At 47.0% G+C, this 22,806-nt stretch overlaps 1 protein-coding gene across 4 annotated transcripts in view; it reads left to right on the top strand.

The window, feature by feature from the left end:
- Positions 1-3,397: 3,397 nt before the first annotated feature.
- The window catches only part of LOC116844614 (protein slit), a 326,403-nt gene continuing 306,994 nt past the window's right edge, over positions 3,398-22,806 (top strand). For all 4 annotated transcript variants that reach the window (XM_032816401.1, XM_032816400.1, XM_032816399.1 and 1 more), the window contains exon 1: positions 3,398-4,850. In XM_032816401.1, coding sequence (XP_032672292.1) covers positions 4,558-4,850 — 293 coding nt within the window. In that variant the 5' untranslated portion in view covers positions 3,398-4,557. The remainder of the gene's footprint in view (positions 4,851-22,806) is intronic.

The following is a 22,806-nucleotide window of genomic DNA, read 5'->3' as shown; positions in this document are numbered from 1 at the left end:
ATTAAGAGATGAATGTTTTATCAGTATAATATATGCGGTAATTGGAGGCATTGTGAATAGAGTGTAGGACACACTTGTAGGTCACGCCGTGTATGTGCTTGTTTGTACAGCGTTCAGTTACTGGAAATCGGTCGATCGCTGTTCGTCGAGGAGTCGACTTGACTCATATATGCGCGAAGGTTTATTGATGAAAGATTAACAAAGTTGATTCTGAATCTTTTAAGAACAGATTGCCCCTCGACCTAATTTTAGCTCAGCTTGAGTACGTTTTAATTTTAAATGAAGAGTTATCGTGAAATATTCTGCATGACATCTTAACCTCGAGGAAAGTAATAAAAAATAATCGGCAAAGTGTGACGTCACTTGATATCGTGTCGAGCGTATAATAAAATACAGCACATCTCAAAAATATTTAATATTGTGGATTTAAATATAAATTTAATTGTGTGTCGGTAAGATATGGTATATCGTGCAGAGAGGGGAATCGTTTGAAAATGTATAACACTGTGCATACACTCTATCCGTAGGATTATTATGTTTGTCCGTTGAATTTCTTTGGAGGATGTAGCATATGCTTCGTACCTTATTTTCTCGTTTTACACCGCGACGTATTCCAAGAGCAGACGCTCCGAAGGGTCGCGACAGCCCTGAACTTTTGTCAATATTGATCCCCCTCCCTTCGCGCACATACGCGTTCGGCTAACGTGTGTCTTCGATTTTTAGGAGCATTAATGCGTCTCGCAAACACAGACGGCCGCTCGAAAGCTCCACTATAGCCGCATCGCTCTCGACGCGCCCCGTGACTAATCACGATTTGAAATCGCGTTACCGCCGAGTCACAAGCGCTCAATTTACAGGCACAACATTCGGAGTGTAAGCTCGTCGGACATTCGAACTCGTCAATTCGGGCGTAATCGCACGTTTGCTTTCTAAGTAAAACAGAATTAGTCGACCTCGCGCCTCTTTTGTAGTACGTTCGTTCGTTCGTCCGCCCGTCCGTCCGTCCGTCCGTCCGTCCGTCTGTTCGTTCGTTCGTTGCACAGTTGCGTGCTCTGCAGCGTAATCTCATTAGCTATCGATTGTCGCGCATCGCGAATAAATGAAATTTCCGTAACTTGATTTTTCGCCGTATCACATCGCTCGCGCGCGTTACCTTCGTCCTTTGCGACCTCCGAGCCGGGTCCGCATGTACGATGCGCGCGGCGCAAGAAAAAGATTTCAGCCTGCTCCGGCTCCATTTATCGACGCGCTACTTTGCTTCAATTAATATGCGCTAACAACGTTAATTAATGCGGCACAGCCGCGGCGGGCTCGGGCGACGAGGACGTGCTAGGAGGAACAAGGAATTCTCCTCTCTCCCGTGTCCGTCTATCCATCAGGAGCGACCGCGCCGCTTGTGTCGCATTCAAACCGGGTTGGCGCCACCCCTGCCACCTTAACTTCGACATCAGAGGCTTCTGGGGCGATATTATCTGTAGGAAAGTGCTCGAGAATATTATACGTGCGTAGTGTACACACCCTATCGGGGCCAGCTACTTTAACCGTACTCGACGCTGAGTGATAGGACGAGGGACGGAGGAGGGTGGGTGCGGAAGGGCGAGAAGAGGGTAGGTGGAAGCATCCGACGTAGACGATAGCGACTACTGCTAATCGAATTATCGATCCCTGTCCGCGTACTCGAGGCGAATATTAGATTTTCCGCGAATTTTAATGCACGACGAAGACCAATAAGCGAGGCTTCTTTTTCTTCTTACCGATGAACGTCGATGGTACGACGGTATTAGCGCTGCCGTAGGATGCATTGAAATAAATCTGTGGCGTGAAAACGTTACATTCCTTTCTACAGTCACACGCTTCCGATATTCCTCTTTTTCTCCTTTTTAATTTTCATGACGATATAAAATTAACGAGTAATTTAATCCACGAAAAATTTCTGCCAAGATTCATCTTTCCCGGAGAAAATATCGTTGAAACATTTTTAACGTGAGCAGTTACTTTTGACTGAATTTTTCGTCCTAAATTTATTCGTTTCCAAAGTCTCTCTCGCTTTCGTGTTCGCTTTATTACGGCCACTTCCGGCCACAATTTTTCCCTCTATCGTATCGCCAGACATTTATTACGAGCGAGTGATTTCTTTCGTCTGCGGATCTAATTTTAAAAGCTTCGCAGCGCCATCGGAGCGTTCCTCTCTTTCTCCCGCGGCAGACTCGGGCCGTATTCTATTTTCAGGTGTCCGCGCGCGCAGGTAGAGATGAATCGCAGGAACGTACTGGGAAGCAGGCACTTACGCGGTGATAATATGTAGACGAGACATCACGTAAGCGTGTTCGAGGCACGTTTCTCCGCGTAGGATCCGCGTGCGGTCGGATAGGAGCTGTGTGCACGGCGGAGAGGGTGAAGACGGGACGGGTTGGGGAAGAAAGCAAGAACCTGGGGAAATGTCAGAGAAAAATTCCAATATGCCTCGAAATTCTGGCGGCCGTGCATGGAATGCATCTGAGCCCCTTGATTGTGCTTCGGAAGCATATTTTTCTCGTACTTCCGATATTGCACCGGCGAGTTTCCTCGCTTTATAACTGCGCGCGCGCCATTGAATCTCTGCTTTCTCCGGCCCGTGCAAGGTGCACCATGTGCGCCCACAAAGGACGCGCGAGACCTTTTCTCCATTCTTACGTATATACTGTACAAAGTTCCCCCATGCTATTTCCCCCCTGTTTATTTATCGCAACCGAGATAAGAGGATCGTTTACTTCATTTACGTTCAAAATCTCGCGAGAATGCATTCGGCCATTTATTCGCACGACTCACGCACGAATTGAAACAATTGATTGGCACTGCCAGAAACTTGCAGCAACTTTTCCGCATCTTCGTATAATATATACGTAAACGCCCACGTCGCGAGTATACAGTCGGAGAACTCTCTCGAGAACTTGAAACTACACGCGATAAATAATTATACAATGCCTTCGTGTGCGACCCAACTATTGTCTTTATACTTTACAAGCTGCTCTACACGCGCGCGTCTCCTTTTCACATTTTCTTTCGCGTAAATATTTACAATGGCGATGTGTCTTTGTTTCTTGTTGCAGGTGATGCCTCTACCCCGTACCAACCTCTTGGCCGTTCCGTCGAAACGTTCAAACGAATCGTCGACGTCAACATTACCCGTGTAAGGAACAGTCGTTAGAGGAGCGACAATCACCATTTATTCTCGAGTCCGAGCTGACGGTCCGTTGGCGCACTCGCCTAGCGCTGTGCGTAACTCCATCTCGCATTTATCGCCCAACTGGTCGTCGGTGAAAGCTCACCGAATTGAAATCGATCCGACGAGTAACACGAGCGGCTCTATCCGAAGTAGTAAATGGTTGTCGACACACCGCGAGGTATCGATAGAAAATCGTTTCGCGGCACCAGTCACGTACCCGCTTGGGTACGGTAGATCCTTGGCCGAAGACCAGCATCAAGATAAAGTCAGTGGGAGCTGTGCCCCAGGATGCGCAGGAACGGGTGGTGCCGTTAGTGGTGGATAATAACTCGTTGGAGGGGCCAGCGAGCGGCGAAGAAGGGGGCCACGGAAACGGCCCCCCGAAGGGCCCGCTGGATGGTCTAGCCTGCGAGCAGCCATCGACGAGACGACGGCCTAGTCGGCAAGAGGGCGAAGAGAGGGCCCGCTCGATCGAGACGCAGGATCTTGGTGTCGTCGTTTCCAGGCCAGGTCTGGCCGCGGTGGATCACACCGGGCTGGGATCCATCGGCGAGCGCGTACGATTCGATGAGAAGACCGCGAAGAGCGTGATCAAGTCAAACGCCATAGCGTCGACCAACGACGACGACAACAACGACGTCTTGATCTCGGTGCATTGCAAGCGTCACCCGGGGGGACCCACCGGCGCAGCCTTGGAGCTACACTCGATCAGCTCCGACGCGCGCTCGAAGCGTTCTTCGAGAAAGACGTTGGCTGACGACGACGACGCCGCCGGCGACGACGACGACGAGGACGACGACGACGACGACGACGGCGGTGACGGTGACGGCGGCGACGACAACGGTCGCGACGACAACGGTCGCGACGACGAGCAACCGGCGAGAAGGATCTGCGCGGCGCATCGGCACAGAGTGTCCTGTCACGTGGCGGCGCGATCTCACGCGGAACCACCCTGTCGAAGGAATCGAAGTCGTCCTTGCCGCGTCCACGATCGCCAGCGGGACTGTCCGAGGGGGAAGCCGACGGTGAGAACGGAACAGCGGCATCCGCGATCCTACGAGATTCCCGAGAACGCCATCGTTCGGCTGGAGCAGGACCCGATACTCCGGCCGGTGCGTATTCTCGGTTGTCCGCCCGTGGAAGGCCAAGAGATATCCTCCTTCTTGGAGCCGGCCGGACCCAGTTACGCGTACACGGGCATCGGGGTGGGTCGATTCGCCGGTGGTGATCCGCACTGCTTCGCTCTGCACAACCCGGACAATATTCTGCCGAAAAGTCGCGCCGGCAGTTTCGCCAGACTCTTAGACGGGCCGAATCGCGCCGTGAAGGATATCAATCGCAAGGTATTGGCGATGGCGCGTGCCATGACACCGGCCTGGTCGCTACGGCTGCTCGGCGTCAGCTGCGGCTCCGTGGTCTGCGCCTGGGGACTTTTGCTGATACTATCCGTGCTCGGTGGCGGTGCCTCGCATGGCACCGGGATCGGTAGCTTCGGTCTTGGCAGTATGTCAGGTACGATGGACGATTTGAACGGCGTCAGGTGTCCCTGGGCGTGCACGTGCGGCGGACAGGAGATCGACTGCTCTCATCGTGGACTCACGCAAATTCCCGGCGACCTGGCGAGTCTGCTCATCGCGGAAAAACTGTGAGTAGAATTGTTGATTTCACTTTGTGCGATGCACCGCACGATTGCGCGCTGCATGATGAAACGAAAACCTCATTCTCTCCCTCTCTCTTTTTCTCTCTTTCTTTCTCTTCTTCGCGAGTATGCAACAGCGGAAAAAGAGAAGAATGCTGTTATGACAATTAAATTTAATAATATGCATTTCGTGAAAGCGAAAATGTTATCGTGCATTTTGACAAAATTGAGTTAAAGGTTGCAAAGGTTGGCTTTCGTGCCGTAGTTCACACATTTCCTGCATCTCGCGGGAACTGAAAAATATGCGAATGTCGCGTATGTAAATACTGAGCAAATAAAGAGGCTCCTGTTTTTCGCCGTTTTCGCGCCGATGAAACGAGGAAATCTCAAGAGAACTGACGCGAAGCGAGTAACCGCTTCGATTCGAGCGTGCTGTAAATTGCAAAAAAAAAAAGAATAACGTTTCAAGTAATTATTTTGTGAAGAAAAAGCAGCGTTTCAGCAGTGTCTTAGTCGTCTCGCCGCAATTACAACGCAATGCAAGCGAAACGCCGCTACTGTAATCACGTAGCAAAGTTAACCGAAGGTCTGGCTGGCGCAACTGCAGTTATTTAGTTCCCGGAGAACTCGTTAACGGTTTCAACGATCGGTCGAACGCGCGTCCCGTCGAAAAATTTCAAGTGAGAGAAAAGCATTTTTGTCCGGTTTTCGAAGGATTAATTCGAGACACGAAAAGAGCGGAAATCAATGCGCAAATTGCGAAATATTTACCCATAATCCTAAAGAGTGCAGCCATACATGACAATGCGCGCGTGTCGCAGTTACGTGATTGACGCTTTTCGACGTTGGCGTTTTCCGCGCTCGATACATGACGAGCCGTAGCAGCGGCAACAAATATTTTCGGTTTACCTATAAATCAAGGGAAAATCTAGATTCGTGTTTGCGCGTGAGAGTGAGAGGGAGAGAGAGAGAGAGAGAGAGAGAGAGAGAGAGAGAGAGAGAGAGAGAGAGAGAGAGAGAGAGAGAGAGAAAAGAGACAGGTACAGAGAAACTGCCTCGAAATATCGACGATCAAACAGTCGATGCGGCAGTGAAAATCAGCTCGGCCGTGTAGGTCGCGGCGTTCGTTTCGTTATTCGCATCCCATTCCTTCGGGAAACAATTCGCGTCGTCCTCTTTTTACCCGTCAAGCAACCGCTTCATAATGAATGCCGACTACTGCCGCTGCTCGATAAGCTCCTCGCTCGCGTATCCGTATACGCATTTAAGTGAGCCAAATTTAACGAAAGGCAAACGCCGCGAGAAAAATTCGACGGCGGTGCCGTCTCGAGTATCGCGATATTTGCATATTTTTATCGGATCGGGAGATGCCGTAGTAACGATCGTTTAACAACTGCGCGCTCTTGCCGCCAGCGTGGCAGAAGGTAACGCAATAAAAACGGAGACACAGCGCAATAATATACATTACAGCCGGCAATAGAAGGAGATATAAAGAATGTCTTAGCCGCTCTCCCGGAGAATTCTCCGAGATATTGCAGTGCTCGCTTTTTACCAATAATACTGTCTCGAATATTACGGTATCGCGTACGTCTGCATATCCCGTGCGCGCGCAATAACGTGTCAGTATATTGATTCGAGGCGAAATATTCCGATTTTTTGGGCGAACGATATCGTCAAGAGTCGTGTAATGGTCGCGTTCTCTGTTTCCGCTTTATGCAATCCACGCAATTCAAACAAAAGCGCAGTCGAGCCGACATTTATTAAAATGATATATTAACTCTTTATCGGATCTTTATTTACCGACACAATATTCCACCATTTGCCAGAAATAGTATTTACTCTTTGAAAATTGTTTACTTCCGCATTGGGGATATGATACAATATCACGATCAATATTAGACGGCAATAATAAAAGCCAGGCAAATGTTTGACGAAAATAATGTGAACTTTGCGGCGTGTATTGCGCGGAATTGATCGCACCAGCGGAGCTATAACGAGACACGCCGCAGCCGATTTTGTCCCTTTATTGTTATTATTGTTATTGTCATTGTTATTATTATATTACTTTATTGAACACATTTTAACATACAAAGATATTAAATGCAGATAGATAAAATAACAGATAGACAAAGATACTAAATAACAGATAGATAAAAATGCGAAGCAACAGCTATTTGAACTGATATTAATGCCTCGCCTAATAAATGATTGTGAAAATAGAAATTGATAGATTCCTATTTACAAAAGAACGCATAGTATGTAGATTAGTTTGTTATCTATACGTTTAAGTATAACTATTATACTTAAACGTTCTTTTAGTTTTCTGCATGTAAAATTGTAGTGCACGATACTTGATTATTCTGTGTCTAGGGAATGATAGTAAACTTTGGTAGTAAGTGTTACATGATTGCTTGCCATGATTTTTTACCATTATTTTCAAAATATCTTTGTTCAGATCCGGCCAAATGGCTAATCATGCGAGAAAATGAAACGGACCTTTTTTGTGCATGATAAATAAAATAGACATTGTATAAATTAACTCTCCATCAGGATATGTATTACTATAGAGGTTGAATTTAATGAAATATTAAATTATTCTCTTTAATAATACATATACTATGCAGCTCATTCAACTTGGGAGAAAAGTTGAGTTAAACTTTTTACTCGTTACCACTCTTGACCCATTCATTTGGTTACTCTTTTCGGCATAGTCAAATCAACACCATGATTAGTTAATTTTGCTGAATACTTATCTCGTCCGATACGATATTACAAGAACATCAAAATTATGATAAGAGAGTTGAGGCAATTTGTTAGCGCCAATCCCATAATTGAGTTTGCTCAACTCGATTCTAGTTATACCGATCGATATTTTATTTTTATAGTTTAAGACAGCCTAATTCTTAATAAACAGGTGTTATATATGCTCATATTTCCCAATTCCATAAGTAAATCGCAAGCAAGGATTCTGTTGAAATAACGTTTGCTGACTTATCATCTTCTTCCGAATGGTCGATCCTTAAATCACATTCCGGGTAAATCCATGCCGGTGTTCAGCGTGGACACATTAACGACCTTCGATTAGCATACGATTAATATGCCGTCGGCGAACGGCGCGCGGAGAGAGATACCGGGAATAATTAAATCCTCGAAATACATCGACGGTAACTCATCGCGGATGCCGTTGCACGAAGGACCTGTCATGAAAATACCATTGACTCGAAACGCTGTCGGCCAGAGAGGCGACGTCTTTTTACGCGGTATTATGGGTGCCTAATGTCGGTGCGGCCCACGAGATTCATTATGTCCTGTAAGCACGAACCGCTCGTATCTCAAAGAATATGCGCGCGCGTGTTCAGCGTTTCAATTCAATTTACAGCTTCAAATCGTGTGCGTCGCTGCGCATCGCGTTAAATCGCGCGCGCACGATATTGATATGTTAAATATTAGCGCGTTTTTATTCGCCGGCCGACACGAACGCGCTGCATGGGCGCGCACGTGCGTGCTTCGAAATCTGCTGAAACCGCTGCCGGGTCGATACCGATATAATTTGCGCGAAATATACGTTTGGCGCGCAGATGCGTCGCACAGATACGCCGCGTTTTATATTACTCGTGTAAAACTCTTAACGCCTCGCGGCGTTCCAAACGCTGACGATTTCGCGCGCAAACACTCGCATCGCTTATTATTGCAATGAGAAATTCAAAGTAAGAATATCAAACGAGGATACGCCGCATTGCTAGGAAATGTTTAACTCAATTTCAAAATGGATTCCGAGCAAAGTTAAGCTTCATATTCTCTCTCTCTCTCTCTTTTAGCGCTATATAATATAAACATGTTTGATGTAATGGTGAATTTTACCATTACACTGTATCGTATTTTCTCCAGTAGCATTTTATGCAAATCACGTTGAAGGAAGTTACGCAGTTACTGCTTCAGCTTACGTTTTCATATTTAAACCGCTATCAGAAACGCATGATATCGGTATTTGCGATCGATGCCAACGAGCGCTTGAAATGAGATTAATGACCGCGGTCAATATGGTTGCATGAAAGTGACGTGATTGATAGCGAGCATGTATAAAGTAAATCTCGACTCTCCAAGTACGACGATGGAGAAATACCGGGTGGAAGTAACGTCACACCTTTCTAAATTCCTCCAACTGAAACTATCAACTTGCAGTTATTCGTTGACCATTTATTACGTATTTCTTTCTTTTTTTCTTTTAATTTCTGGCGCTCGTAACGCTGGAAAGTGAAACAGACTTTCCGGGTCGCGTTATCGTTCTGAAAATTTTCACTATTTCCATTATTTTAAAATAAAAAACGTTCTAAATTTTTCGTTTCGATTTGAGCAGTTTGCTACGACAAATTCTACAATAAACGTCGTCTCCGTGCAATCGTCTACCGTAAAATTTCGTCCGGGGCGATATAGATGAAGCACTTTGATCATCGTTTAGATCGCTGAGAGTCACTGTTTATACCTGTTCACCCGCAGCGAGTCGATCTCGGGATAATTAGGGACCCAAGCAACTAGATTTCCCTCTTCATAGCTAACCCTATCTAAATCCGTAGCCTGCGGATGGCTAAACGCTCTCGTGTTATACACGAGTGTACATTGATTGGTGTCACTACCAGCAATGCCCCCGCTATCAGTAGTTGGAATGAATCTCCGGGGACTATTCTGAGCCGCGCGACGTGTACGATCTAACGCGCTCGCGGAAGATCCGCGCTAGTATACATCGATACATTCTATATATATGTACAATAATATTCAATATTGCGCGTCGAATTAAATTATCTGGATATCGCGTCAAGTTCGCAATTATCCCGGTATGCGTTAATAGGATTTTCTCTAATAACATTCCGCGACATGCTATTACGAGTAACGCTTATTGATCGCGCCGTGTAAAATTTATCATCGCTATTGGAATCAATCGGGAGAATATCATTCCTCGCGGTGACAAAGGGCGTTCTAAACAAAAAATGTTGCAGAATACACCGATTTTATGCACATAAAATATTCTCTTTTTTCCGCAGTGACATTTTTCGCGTAACGCATTTATCGCGCATCGCGCTAAATATTTTCCTCATTTTGACTACAGGATTAATAGAAATAATTCAAACATCGCAGTTTGAGGGAAGCAGTGTGTGTCGAATAATTGTGCCGTCCGTCCCCTGCAAAAAGAGGCAAAGCTTTTCACCGAAAGTTGTCCTTGATTTTCGCGCTGTTTTTCGGTTTTTTAGCGAAATAATAGCACAGACGGAGAGCACAATGCACGCTCGCTCCCTCCCGCTCGTCGAAACGGCCATTATGAAATTCGCAAATAAATGGGGGCCGTAGGTCGGCGGCGCATTTCGCTTCCGGCAGCGTTCCGCTTCCACGGAGCACACCGTCGTATAATAGTCGTACGTCTACGCGATATCGCCCGCACTTATGATTTTTCGATTAAGCTACGTAAACAGAGTACCCGGCAAGCTAAACATCTGGCGGCGCGGACCGAGTGTTTGGGCAAGGCCCCGACACGATGTTCCACCAACTAACATTCAACGTCCGTTAAAGCGACGTCCTACATTCGGTTAACGTCGCGACTTGCGCGCGCCATACGACGCGGTAAATATTAGAGTCGACACGTGATAGCCGTTTTGTTGTTCCACGCTTCGCTCCCGATATTTGCGTTTTTCAAGCGCTCCGCGGAGTCAGATTTTATCGGCACTCGGCCGTCTTCGCACACGCGCGTACGCAAATACACACTCGCCTGTGAGTGGTGCTTCATTGTTTACGCGATTGCGGAAAATATTTTTCGTCGAGTACCTCTCTCAATTGGCTATTACGATTTTACAGCGGCGCTATGTGTGTCGGTTTCGCTCCTTCGCGAACGAATACACCTCGTGTTTCGTGATCACCTCCAAAGCGATTCGAAAGTCCGTATTGATCCGTCTTTTTTTTATTATATATCGTAATATTTGTATATTACATTCGTGGTTCAAGTGTATAGCTTTGGGAAAAATATGTCTATCTGTATATGTGTGAAGAGAGGCCCGTAATATAGCAACTGAATGTCGAAAAACGAATTCCTGCCGTATCTCTCAATTGGTTATTACGATTTCATGGTGGAACTGTGTGCGCTGACGACTCTTTCGTACAAATACCTCGCGTTTCAATTATTTTTAAAACGGTTCGAAAGCCCGTGTTAATCCATTTTTTATTACATTGTAATATTTGTGTATTATGTCCGCGGTTCGAGTGTAGCTCCGAAAAAAAAAGGAAAAATATGGAGTGGCTCGTAATGCAGCAACCGAATGTCGAAAAACGAATTCCCCTGCCGTATCTTAATTATCTTAACGATCGATCTTCCACGCAAACCCCTCGCTTTTAAATTTTGAATTTTAATAGCGAGGGCTTTTGGGAGGTCGATTGTTTAAAATGTTACGCGTTTTACACAGATTGTGCGCAAAATATTATATTAAAATTGCGGATATTTGATGAATTTAATAGACACGAAATAAATTGAACAGAGTGATTTTTACGTAACTCTGCAAATTCGAGGGTGTCTCTCTATTTTTCGCGACATTCTTTGAATTAAAACGGTAAAATCACAATCGTGAGCCATTTCTATTCTGTGTAATTTCAAACGTAAGGAAACAAGGGAATTTCGCCAAAAGGGGAATACGCTCTTCGACTTAATTACGAAATTCCAACCGTGTATTTTTCTTTTTTTTTTTCTTCGAGTACCGCCGGCAGATGTTGAAGTCGGCGACCCTCGTGACGATCAACGGTTTTAATTAGAATTTTTTTACGCGCAATCCCATGTTTCGTGACGTGTGAAATCGGGTAAGATATGTAGTCGGTTCCGTTCAGATTCCACGAGTGCAATGCAGCGATTCGCATAGTTGCTCGCGCGGCGTGAAACTACCGTCCTCGCTTCACGCGCTACACGGAATGGGAAATGTGGGAAAGTGATATACAGGACATTTCAATAGTACTCCGTGCTGCTGCAATAAGATCCTATCTCGTGGCTAAATTACAGTCGAGAAGGTTAGTTGGTTAGTTATAATTTTTTTCTACAAGGGCTTGAAAAAACAGATTTTCATCACTCGACGTTGTTGGGAAAAATGCGGTATGTGCGTCCGTCTCTTAATGTTTTATCATTAGAAATTTAGAATTAGAAATTTCGGTAAGGTTCAAAGATTCAAAAGATATGGAAAAAGGGCTTGTAAACTTCTTTATCGATTACCATTAGGTCGTGTAATCCGTTCTGAAAGCAGCTCCTGATCGTCATCGTGATCAAGCATTCAATGCTATATGAAAATGTGCAAGTCGATTAGAAACGCGACATTAATTCATATTTATACGTTAATTGATAGTGGTCGTAGAATGCTATGAGCGATACTTTCAATAATGCGCATGAAATCGCCCTATCTTTTACGATTCTTTTAACCACAATATCGTTATCGTTATGTTGTCTTTGCGCATGCATAATATATGATAGAAAAGCAACGGCAACATAATGATAATGACACTGTCGTTAAGAGTGCAGAATCATACCACTGATAATTTGATCGTTTGATAGTGTAACCGCCTCTAAAGTCCGGGATATTTTAATAGCGTTCATTATCGATTGATTAATATTGATTATTAATTTGTCGACTAGGGGAGACCGGGACTAGTTGAATAAATACCGGGATAAGTTGGCAAAACCAATTATTTCTGCTATTTTCTAACAAGTTACAAACAAGAACAAATCAAAGATGGCTTTGAAATCCTTGTTGGTTGATTATGAAATGTTAAGAAAGTGTTAAGAAACAGTAAAAATAATCAATTTTGTTAACCTATCCAATTAGCTCCTGTCTTTCTTGTTTTAGTCAACTAACATTTTATAATCGATCAATACTGATTCGACAAAATCGACATCGCTTGATCTATTCTCGACGTACGTTTACGAATACCATCTATTGGCAAGTTTGCACCAGTTCTAAACGGAAAACTCGCGCCAATTCGATTTGGAGCTTTCGACGAATACGAGATAACATTCTCGAGACGGCGGCGGAATTGTCGGATATGTAACCTGTACTTTACAACGTCACTCTAGGGAGTTACGATGATGAGATCATGTCGCGCCGAGGGTTAGACAAATATTTTCGTTTTGACGTTCGCGGGTTACGCTTTAGGGCCACGCCACTACGTGCAAGATACAGATAGAAAAAGAGGGAGGTATAGAGAGAGAGAGAGAGAGAGAGAGAGAGAGAGAGAGAGAGAGAGAGTGAGAGAGAGAAGGAGGGAGAGAGAGAGGGAGGGAGGGAGGGGGGAGAGATAGAGAGAAAGAGAGAAAGATCACCCACAAAATCGTTTATAAGCGCTCGGCAATTTTGAAACGAGTCGACTGGGAACACGTCTACGGAAAACGCACTTGGCGGTTTCCATCACGCAGTTATTTGGGTTACCTCACTGGCATCGCACATAATACCGGTAGGTACGCCATGGTATATGGTGAGAGAGAGCGTGTAGTGGGAGTAGTAGGGGCTGCGGCGTTTTGCTGCCGCAGTACGCGGGGGTAGGCAGCGGGCGCGGGAGAGGGAGGGTTACCGCGAATATTTTACGGCACCTTCGGGCGAATCCCTCACGTACCTTAATTTAGACTCATACGCGAAAAAGTGGAGTTCGCCGGCTCGGGCATGCATCCTTAGACCTGCGAAATATAAAATGCAATAACGTCCCGCCAAGTTCGCCGGGACGGCCAACTTTGCGCGCTGCGCGCGCGGTGTTAAAAGTACGCTATATACCGAGATTCCGGCTGAATATTTATGTAAATGCGGACGGGAAGACCTTCCCTTCGAAGTGCGAATTCTTTTTTCTTAAATTCCGCGCGGTACCGCGAGCACGCTTGTTGATAGGGTTGATTTATTTCGTACAATCTCACTTCGGCATAACGGAAACGATATTAGGGATGAGCTAACGCGCGCAGAAAAAGAGAGGACGTATCGCGATAATTATACGGTACGCGTCGGGAATTTTGTGCGCTGAATGCGTTACCCTGAGCGCAATAATAAGTTCTTCGTTTCTCGACAGAAGCGGCGCTATACATTATCGACTAATTTGGTGTTCCAAAGGGCTAAGGGGAGAGGAAATTAAAATGTTAATAACGCTTAATATCGGATACATGGCGCCGGTTATCGCAAATATTAATTCTCCAAGTTATTTCGCGCAGAGCGTCCGAGCGAATAGTGACGTCTCATGGAATATTGGCCGTTCGTTCTTTTCACGACGTTAACTGCCTTTCAAGTTTGCCGAGAGTTTCAAAGACCTGGAAACTCTGAAGGATTTTCAAAACTTTAAGAACTTCTCTCGTAACTTACCAACTATCGAGACATTTCAGGACCTTGAAAATTCCTAAAAATGCTCCCGGTTTTTTGCGCTGCCGGCCGGAGACGAAGACGTACTCCGTATCTCGCCGGTTAATTAACTGGCTTAATAGGCAGGTTTACCGAAAAGCATCGAGCCTTCCACCGCGTAAGGTCCGTCAGTGAACCGCCTCTCTAGCTGTCACAGTTCGTCAACGTTATAATTAATCCGTACATCGATAATTAACTCGATGATAAACGAGGTGTCAGCGAGGCGATTTGTATGATTATTTATAATGACACACCAACCTGCCGTGCGTAACGCGCTTGCCAGTGTATACGCGTATCGGTTCATAACAATTAATCATCACTCCAACAACAATTACGGCCGATTACAGTGTGGATCGATCGAGATATATTGTAATTAGTATACCAGCGGCGCCTTGCTGCTGGGTACAGTGCCTGCGAAAAGTATACGCCGGTCCCCGCGGTGAATACATAATGAGCTCCGCGATTGGACATTGTGAATTTGTAAATCACTCTATTGTTTGCGTTTTAATTATTTCGCGGTAACTGGAGATTTTCTTTTCGGACACTGATCCTCTGTGATTACAGCTCGTATATTGATTGTAAATTATCTGGTAAATTGTGCTGGAATATTTGAGTTTCCTCAATCAATCCGTCATTTTTCGCGAAACACGATCGTTATGAAATTCACAATGTGCGACAATCGTATTCGCAAAGTCGCGCATGAACATTATCCCCGTAGTGCTAATTAGGAAATCAGTGCGCGACTTTTTCTCACTCCGCTTTTTTTCATTATTGTCTACACCGAACGTATGTATGGCGAGGAGAGGGTCCATCGAAACCCGCGAAACTTCCATTAGACGTTGCGCAGCTTCTATCGGAATTCAGGAAGGGTGTCGATATGTCTGGGCGTAACGATTTTCTACCTGGTTCTGCTCGATCCATTCTGACAGCAGAATTAATGGCTTTCCCGGACGTGAAAGTGCGCAGGTCAAACAAAGAATTATTTGGAAAAAGGGTTGGCTGCATTTTTTCACGTTGTCAGATCTTACACTCCTTCGACTTTCCATCAGATATTGTCCCGCTGACCACCCTCGCGGTGAAAAATTGCGGGTATCTATTTTCGGATCAAGTGGCAAGCCTTCGGAAATTACATTTTTATTGCATTGTGCGGAAATATATAGCGCCAGTTTTCCAATGGTGTATTCAATGTTTGCCCGGATGCAACCGTACTCTTATCGCGCGAAATAATTCAGCTGCCCGTTAAAAAAACATCTCTCCTTTGTCCCAATAGAGGATCCTACTTGTAAATGGTAACTTTTTAAATTACTGGGCCAAGAATCTCGCGATTTACTGCAAGTAATACCGCAAGTAAAAACGATGGGATTACAAAAACAATTGTTGAACAAAATGATTTTTATTTGCTCAACTGTTCTCAATCTCGTATTGGAAGTATCTGAACGTTCTGTTATCGCGTCCAACTATTTGTTTGACAAATAGTTGGGCAAATAGTGCGAGTTACGTATCCCTTTATTATCCTTGTTCGCACGCATGCACTGAATATTTAAAGCGTAACCACAAGAGACACTTTAACGTCAACATTCGGCAAAAAGACGAGTGATCCATTCTAACGCAAAAAATTAATGACTTTCCCCGACGAGAAGGCACGTGGGTCAAAGAACAAATTACTCGTGAAAGGAGTCGCTGCATTTTTTCACGTTTCACGGTCCTCCACTCCATTTCCGACATAATGGCGGCCTTCCCCTCCCCCCTCCCCCGGGCGGTTTTCGACGGGAATATCATCGGGCACCGTTAAACGCGTGGCTTTCGTTGGCGTGTTCGCGTAAGTTTCGACGCGGCTTTTTTTGGAATTAATTGTCAGATAGGTCTAGATACGTGGCACGTGACCACGCATTGACGGCCGACTCTCGAATTTGTGGAATATCATATTCATCCCGCGTCCATCGGCCGCCCGTATGCACGGGCACGTTTCCAAAATTCAGCGGCGGCGGCGGCGGCGACCGCGACAGACTCTCACATCTGTCTTCCGTTCCGAGGAATGCTCTACAAGTTCACGTCCCGCGAAACTTTGAGAGTAACTATATATCGTGACGAATTGATATAATACGATCGGAAGTTGGAGGGAACAGAGACGTCAGAGCTTTCGGGAATTCGTAGTCGTCTAGTTTGAAAGAATAGTTTAGCTTACGTGACGCGAAAGGTTCTTGTGTTTTATATTTCAGTGTCGCGGTGAATTGCGGTACATTAACAACTGCCGGTCGTGACATCTCGATGTCTACAGGTAGTCTGAAAGTAGATTTAAAAAATATCCGTTACGTCTAATTTGGCAAATCTGATACTCGGCGAGTGTCTGTACACAATGTGAGAGAGAAAAAATATCTAAAAAATATTTACTCGGTGGGTACTGCTAACATGTTTCACGAGTACCACTAATATACACATTTTTCTATCAAGGAAACATTTTTTAAATGAAAAAAATGTACATTTTTTAAAAACGCGTTGCTCTTCACAAAAGTAACTGTTTATTCCACTTAAACAGAAAATTTTAAAGTTTAACAAATATGATGTTGGTAGCCACTACGCGAATAAATATTTTCCATCTCTTTATTTTTCCTCCCTCTCTTTCTCTCTTTCTCTCTCTCTCTCTCTCTCACACACACACACACTCATAAACGTGCTCCATGTGCCCGGCAAGTTTCATCATCGCTTCAATTAAATGAGCTTTAGGAGCGCGGAATCGGCTATGAAAGCTGACGAACGAGCGTCGTCGCGAGATATTATATTCGCGAGATATTATAAGAGGGTTGATAGGCTAATAAAGAATTGTCGCGTCTGATTTACGCCAAAGACGATGAAGACTTTCGCCGCAGATGTCTGCGGCAAATTATCAATAAATCAGAATTAAGGCTTAGGCGTCTTATACGGTCGATTTGCCCAAACGACGTTGATCTGAGCATAGGGTTCCCGTTGTCAATAGATAAATCTCCGTTTAGACGGGCCATTGTCGGCGGATTATGTGCCCATAGAGATTCCGACTAGCTGCCACGGACCCGAGCCGACGGAGACCTCGCCGAGATCGGTAGATTTCGAATTTTCAATCGGGGAACCTGTTGAAGGGTAACGACGATTCTGTAATGGTGAGCCGTTTTGTGGGATTATCGGGCGGGCTAATCGACGTTAACCCTTAACGCCGCTTGGAATATTCCGTCTCTTACGAGAGATTATTTCTTTCGCGCTCACACCATCGTTGCTCTATTGATTTCCAAGGTCGAGTGTAGTCACGGATGTCGACGGCCCGCGTCAGCGCGCCGTGACGCAGGACGGTTAAACAGGAAGTGTTTTGCAACGGATGGAGTAAATTCGGTTATCATCAATTGTGCGCTCGGAGCCTGAATATCTAATTGCACATGGCGAATATTGCGGAGCCACGCGACTCAGGCAGGAGAAGCCTGGCCTGCGTTCCCATGACGACATTTATTCTCACGCGATCCCCGCGCGCATTCGTTTAATATAGCGTTCCCTTCGCCGGGAGAGGAGCGAGAGCCGCCTCTTCAGACGCGCGTCTGCTCTCCTGCCCTCTTAATTTTCGTGCACACCGCTCGGAATCCTTGGCGTTCCCCGGGGTACTCGGCGAACGAATTTTTCGAGGAATGCCTGTAATCTCGGCGATACACCGCGGCAAACACCGCGAACGTAAATAACGGGAAAGAACGAGAGGCCGACGAGCGAGTGGGATGGAGCACGACACGCCGCGTTTTCACCGCGAAACACGCCCCTGGACTTTTGGATCGTGTCCTCCGCTCCGGGAGGCGAAACGTCCGCCTCGAGGAACATGAATCACGTGGCGCATGCAAATGAAAAGGTGAGCGCGCGCGGGGGTGGACGCGCTACCTTCAAAAGGTCGTAAGTGCCGCGCGGGTGAAAGAGCGAACGACGAGAGAGGCAAAGGAGGAGGAGGAGGAGGAGGAGGAGGAGGAGGAGGGTGGTGGTGTCGGTGTACGCAGTCCGTCGGGAATTCTTTTTCTGCGGGACGGCTACGCAAGTGCGGCGAAAACGTTGTTGCGGCTGCCTCGGTCGACAAAATTTATTACAGCGTCACGTTACAAGCCCCACTCGCGAGAGGAGGGAGGGAAAACGCGGCTTATACAGAGTTGCGTTCTCTCCTTCTGCCTTTCTCTCCTTCTCTCTCTCGCGCGCGCATTGCTTTTTGCGCGAAGTATTCCCGCGCCACGCATGACTGTGTATTTCGAGCGCAACTCTGTTCGCTCCTCATCTAATGCAAGATTCTATACCGAATAGGACTGGGAGGGAGGGAAGGGCGGTCGACGAATTCGCGTGAAAAAAATAAAACTTTGCGGACGTTTCCATGCACTCGCCCTCGCAATTTCCCCGTGGCGCGCGTCGGCAGCCGCGACTCCTTGCAACGTCTTGGTTTCTTTCTCTCTTGGTGCCTTTTTAAACTCCCTTCTTACCCCGATCCGCATCCTTGCCTTTTCAAGTCCGGTAGCATTAACATTTATATTGCGCCGCTTCCCGCTTTCTCTGATCTCGATCCACATTTTTCGGACAATGCCGACCGCCCGCCGGGAGCTCGGAGCGATTCCACGCTCCACGCTCCTGAGAACCTTTTATTATTCTCATGGATCGTGCCGAGAGTCACGACGAGCACACCTGGGGGGATCATCGTGCGAATTTCGTCAGGTTGACAATCGTGTACTCCGGGAGCCGATACCACGAAACTTGGTGCAACCGCGCCGCGGGGACTCGAGGACAGTATATGCCCGCGCAGATTGTACCGATTTTTATTCCATATCAATTGCATCGATCGCACCTTTATGACGTAACGGCCATGGACGTATGCATTTGCCGGATGAGTGTTGATTATGGTCGCGGCGCCTTCCGCGCTTACGCGCCAGCTGGACGCAGCGATAATATTGCACCCGTGGGACGCGTGCCAGCAGCGAAACAGCTTATGCGCGTTGATTCTCGGTAAATAATATCAATAGGGACGACAATCGTAATGAGCTCTTCCTCGATAGAATAAACGCCACAAGCGTGAGTGCGTTTTAAAGCGTGCGCGGTTTTGAAGTACGACACGATCTGATTTTCTCTGGCATTCAAAGGCAATTTCAATCAACGACATCTCAGTGCACTCATGCGCGCGTTGAAAGCCTAAACGCGAGTGCCGAAACTCCGATGTCGGGCGCGAAGAAGATTTATGCCAGGCAGTGGTGAGAAAAAAAATATAAGCGTATGCATGCGAAGGGTGAGCCGGAGGGTCGAAGAAGAGGGGCCCGGTGGAAGAGCAGAGGGGGAGAGAGAGAGAGAGAGAGAACAGATAGAGAAGAGAGCGCGTGAATCGTGGAGGCGAACAAGGACGAGAGAGGTGGGGGACACGATGATGGAGGACCGAAGGGAAGTGGGTCGGCCGAGAAAAGATGAGCAAACAAAATGCATTCGTATATCTCTGGCGTCTGTCAAAACAAGTGACGGTGCTCTACGCTGGAGATCTTTTCGGTCGCCACCTACCTTCATTCGCCTCCGGTCGTCGCCGGACGGCGATTCATCGCGTGGTCGATGCGTCACAATTAACCGAATCGCCGGGAGTGATTGATCGAAGGAGGATCGGTGAGTCGCACGCTCCAAAGTGCGCGATATTAAATTTAAGCGCAGAAAAGGAACGCACCGATATCGGGAAAGAAAGAGACATACGATTGATACACACACACACCTTGCCGTTAACAATGAGCTATCCCGTTGGTCGACTTAATGATTATTAATGTATTTCTTATGAGATGTAGAATTCATCCGGCTGTGTTATTATGTCGTTACCTGACGCGAGGAGGGTGCGCTGCATTCAATTTGGCGCGGCGAGTCATTACCATACGAGAGCGCGCGCGCGCGCGCGTATCGCGCCTTGCTATCTTCGTAGCAGCCGCCGCCGCCGTCGCCGCGATTATCTTTTATTGAACAGCGAACTTTTAGTCGATGTGTCATGTACAATGCGTGCGGCGCGCGATAACGCGTTCTTTATCTCGCCGCGTAAGGGCGGCCGACGTTAATCGGCCGTGTCGAACGTCTTCTTTTTGAGCGTGGCGAATAGCGACTTACAGCCGTCGCGAAATTGATTCGCTTTTAAAGAGCGTTTGCGAGCGCGATTCTCAATCATGCTTTTAGAGTTGGGGATTAAAGAGATTTCGCGACGCCCCGGCTCTCGTTCTCGCGGAGAGAGATCGATCGAGGACGCGGGAACGTCGCGTCGCGGGGTCCTCCAGCCACTCCTTGAAGAATTCGGTCGTAAGCCCGGATTAAGTTATGATGGCCGAGAACTTCTTTCCGTTGGTTCGTGTTCCCCCTTCCTGTGTTTAGCCCTCCCCGATGCGGCGACGCATCGCGAGTGGATGCCATCGAATACCTCGCCGACACACGAAGAATCGGAACCTGTTTCTCCTCACGCCAGACCGTTATTGTTTCTTTTACGAATCTAAGCGAGATGGGACAGGACGGGATGCGACGGGCAGACAAGGGGGGAGGAATATAACGGAAGCGGCAGCGAGACATACGGGAGAAAAGCCGAACGAAAAAGCCGCGGCTGCAGTCGAGAAATAATGGAACAAGGCAGAACAGCGCGCGGTAGCACGAAGATACCAGCAGGGAAAAAAGGCACGAGAGAGAGAGAGAGAGAGAGAGAGAGAGAGAGAAAGAGAGAGAAAGAGGCGGGAGAAATAAAACGCATCCGCGGTCTATTAAAGTCTGCCCCCGCGCGCGCGCGCTGTCTGTCCATTACGTCTCGCCGGCGAGATACACGCCTCGACGGCAGATTCTCCGTACCTGGGGGAGCGGCAGCGGTGGCGGAGACACTGTATTTACGTCTTATCGGTAACGGCGCTTCGCTCATTCGGGATATCATTTCCTCGGGAAAATTACCATCCCTTGTAGCGGGACGACCTTTCGAGCAGGAACGGCGGGGCGGCACAGGGGCGGGAAAAAACGTCTACCGCCGTCGGTACGTGGCAGATAAAACGTCAGGTACCTTGACGTCGACAACCGTTCCTCGGTTCGTGCCGATATCGCGGCCCGAAATGACGCTGCATCTTGGTCGGGACGGCGAGGAGAGGCATTTCGGTGATCGACGATAATCGATTGGCGTATCAGCGACCGTCGTTATATTAGTCCCGGCAATAGGCTAATTCCGCATCCGGAGACGAACGAGACGCATAATCGGGCCAAGCGGTGCTATCGCGTTTTCGGCGATCGATAATAGGAGAGCGACTCGCGATCGCAATCTGGAGCGATAATGGACGCGATGGCAGTTTGTCTGGAAAATCAACGCCCCGCTCGGGGAGCACCTCCGGCAATCCCGTTCGCAAATAGTTGAGATCTGCATCGCCAATGTAATTTCCACGGGGATTCGCGAAAATACCTCGGCGTGGGCGATCTTTAATTCAATGCTCGAAAGACGGGAGTAATGCGGTTGCGGTTGCATTAAAAATGAAGCGGTCGTACTTCCTTTCCAAACCGAATATCCGCGGCTGTACAATCGCTAGTAACGGAGTTTCTCTCGCACGACTCCGTTATTAGCGTCACTGAAAAACATGCGATTATTCTCAACCCATTTTTTCTCCTCACCAATTTCTGTTGTGCGAATTAGCACGCATCGATTTCGCGTAGAGCGCGTTCGCGATGCCAATCCCGCGTGGGGTAAGAGCGATGCACAGGAGTGGGAGGGGCGTGTCGGTAGGAAATTGTAAATAACGCGGTGCGGGTTAGGGGCGCATCAAAGAAGATGATGCACTGCGGGAATTTCATATGCAACACTTCTATGCCATTTAATCCGAACAACGGCCGCGCCAGATGATTTAGCGCCGCCAAAGATATTGTGTCCGCCGCTTTCGAACACGTAAGCGAAACGTGCAAGTTTGTGCGTTTGCCGTGGAAAACACGGGAAATAGCGGCGAGTCCGCGTTGTCGATATTCGATACTCGCGGTGGCCTCGGCGGGGATTTATAGACCGCCGTGTCGACCGCGCCGGATTTTTTCCGGAAACCGAGCCGATTATCTGGAGAAAAAGTCTGCGGTAGGCCGACCGCCGGCCCCGGAAGAAACGAAGGCAAACAATTACCCCGGCCGGCACTTACGTAAATGGCGGGGAACTAATTAACTTAGAATTCAGTTTTGTTCTCGGCAACGAACTCGGCTGAAAAACTTCTGCGTGCTTACCGGTTAATTACAGGACTTGATGAAATATCGGCGAAACTTTAAAGCCCTGTGTAATGTGCACGGCATTGCCCGTAATGATACGAACCGCTTGAATTTAATCTCCCGATTATGTCTATTTTTAAATCAGATTTCCGTTGGGCTCTCATCGCGGCAACTTCTTCAGCGTTCAATTACTTTGATATTCGAGAGAAAGTTGCTCCCCACGTTTCTCGTCTTCAAACTTATCACTGACGAAATTTATTATTCGTATTCAGCGGGATTCATTGTCCGCACAATACACGCGGAAATCTCTGCTTCACACATATATATATATATATATATATATATATATATATATATATATATATATATAT

The sequence above is a fragment of the Odontomachus brunneus genome, unplaced genomic scaffold (assembly GCF_010583005.1).
Source record: "Odontomachus brunneus isolate Ranch 3 - 2012 unplaced genomic scaffold, Obru_v1 Obru_scaffold_044, whole genome shotgun sequence".
In the NCBI taxonomy this organism is placed as follows: domain Eukaryota; kingdom Metazoa; phylum Arthropoda; class Insecta; order Hymenoptera; family Formicidae; genus Odontomachus; species Odontomachus brunneus.
Note: the sequence above shows the minus strand (reverse complement) of the source record. Positions and strands in the feature narration are given on the sequence as shown.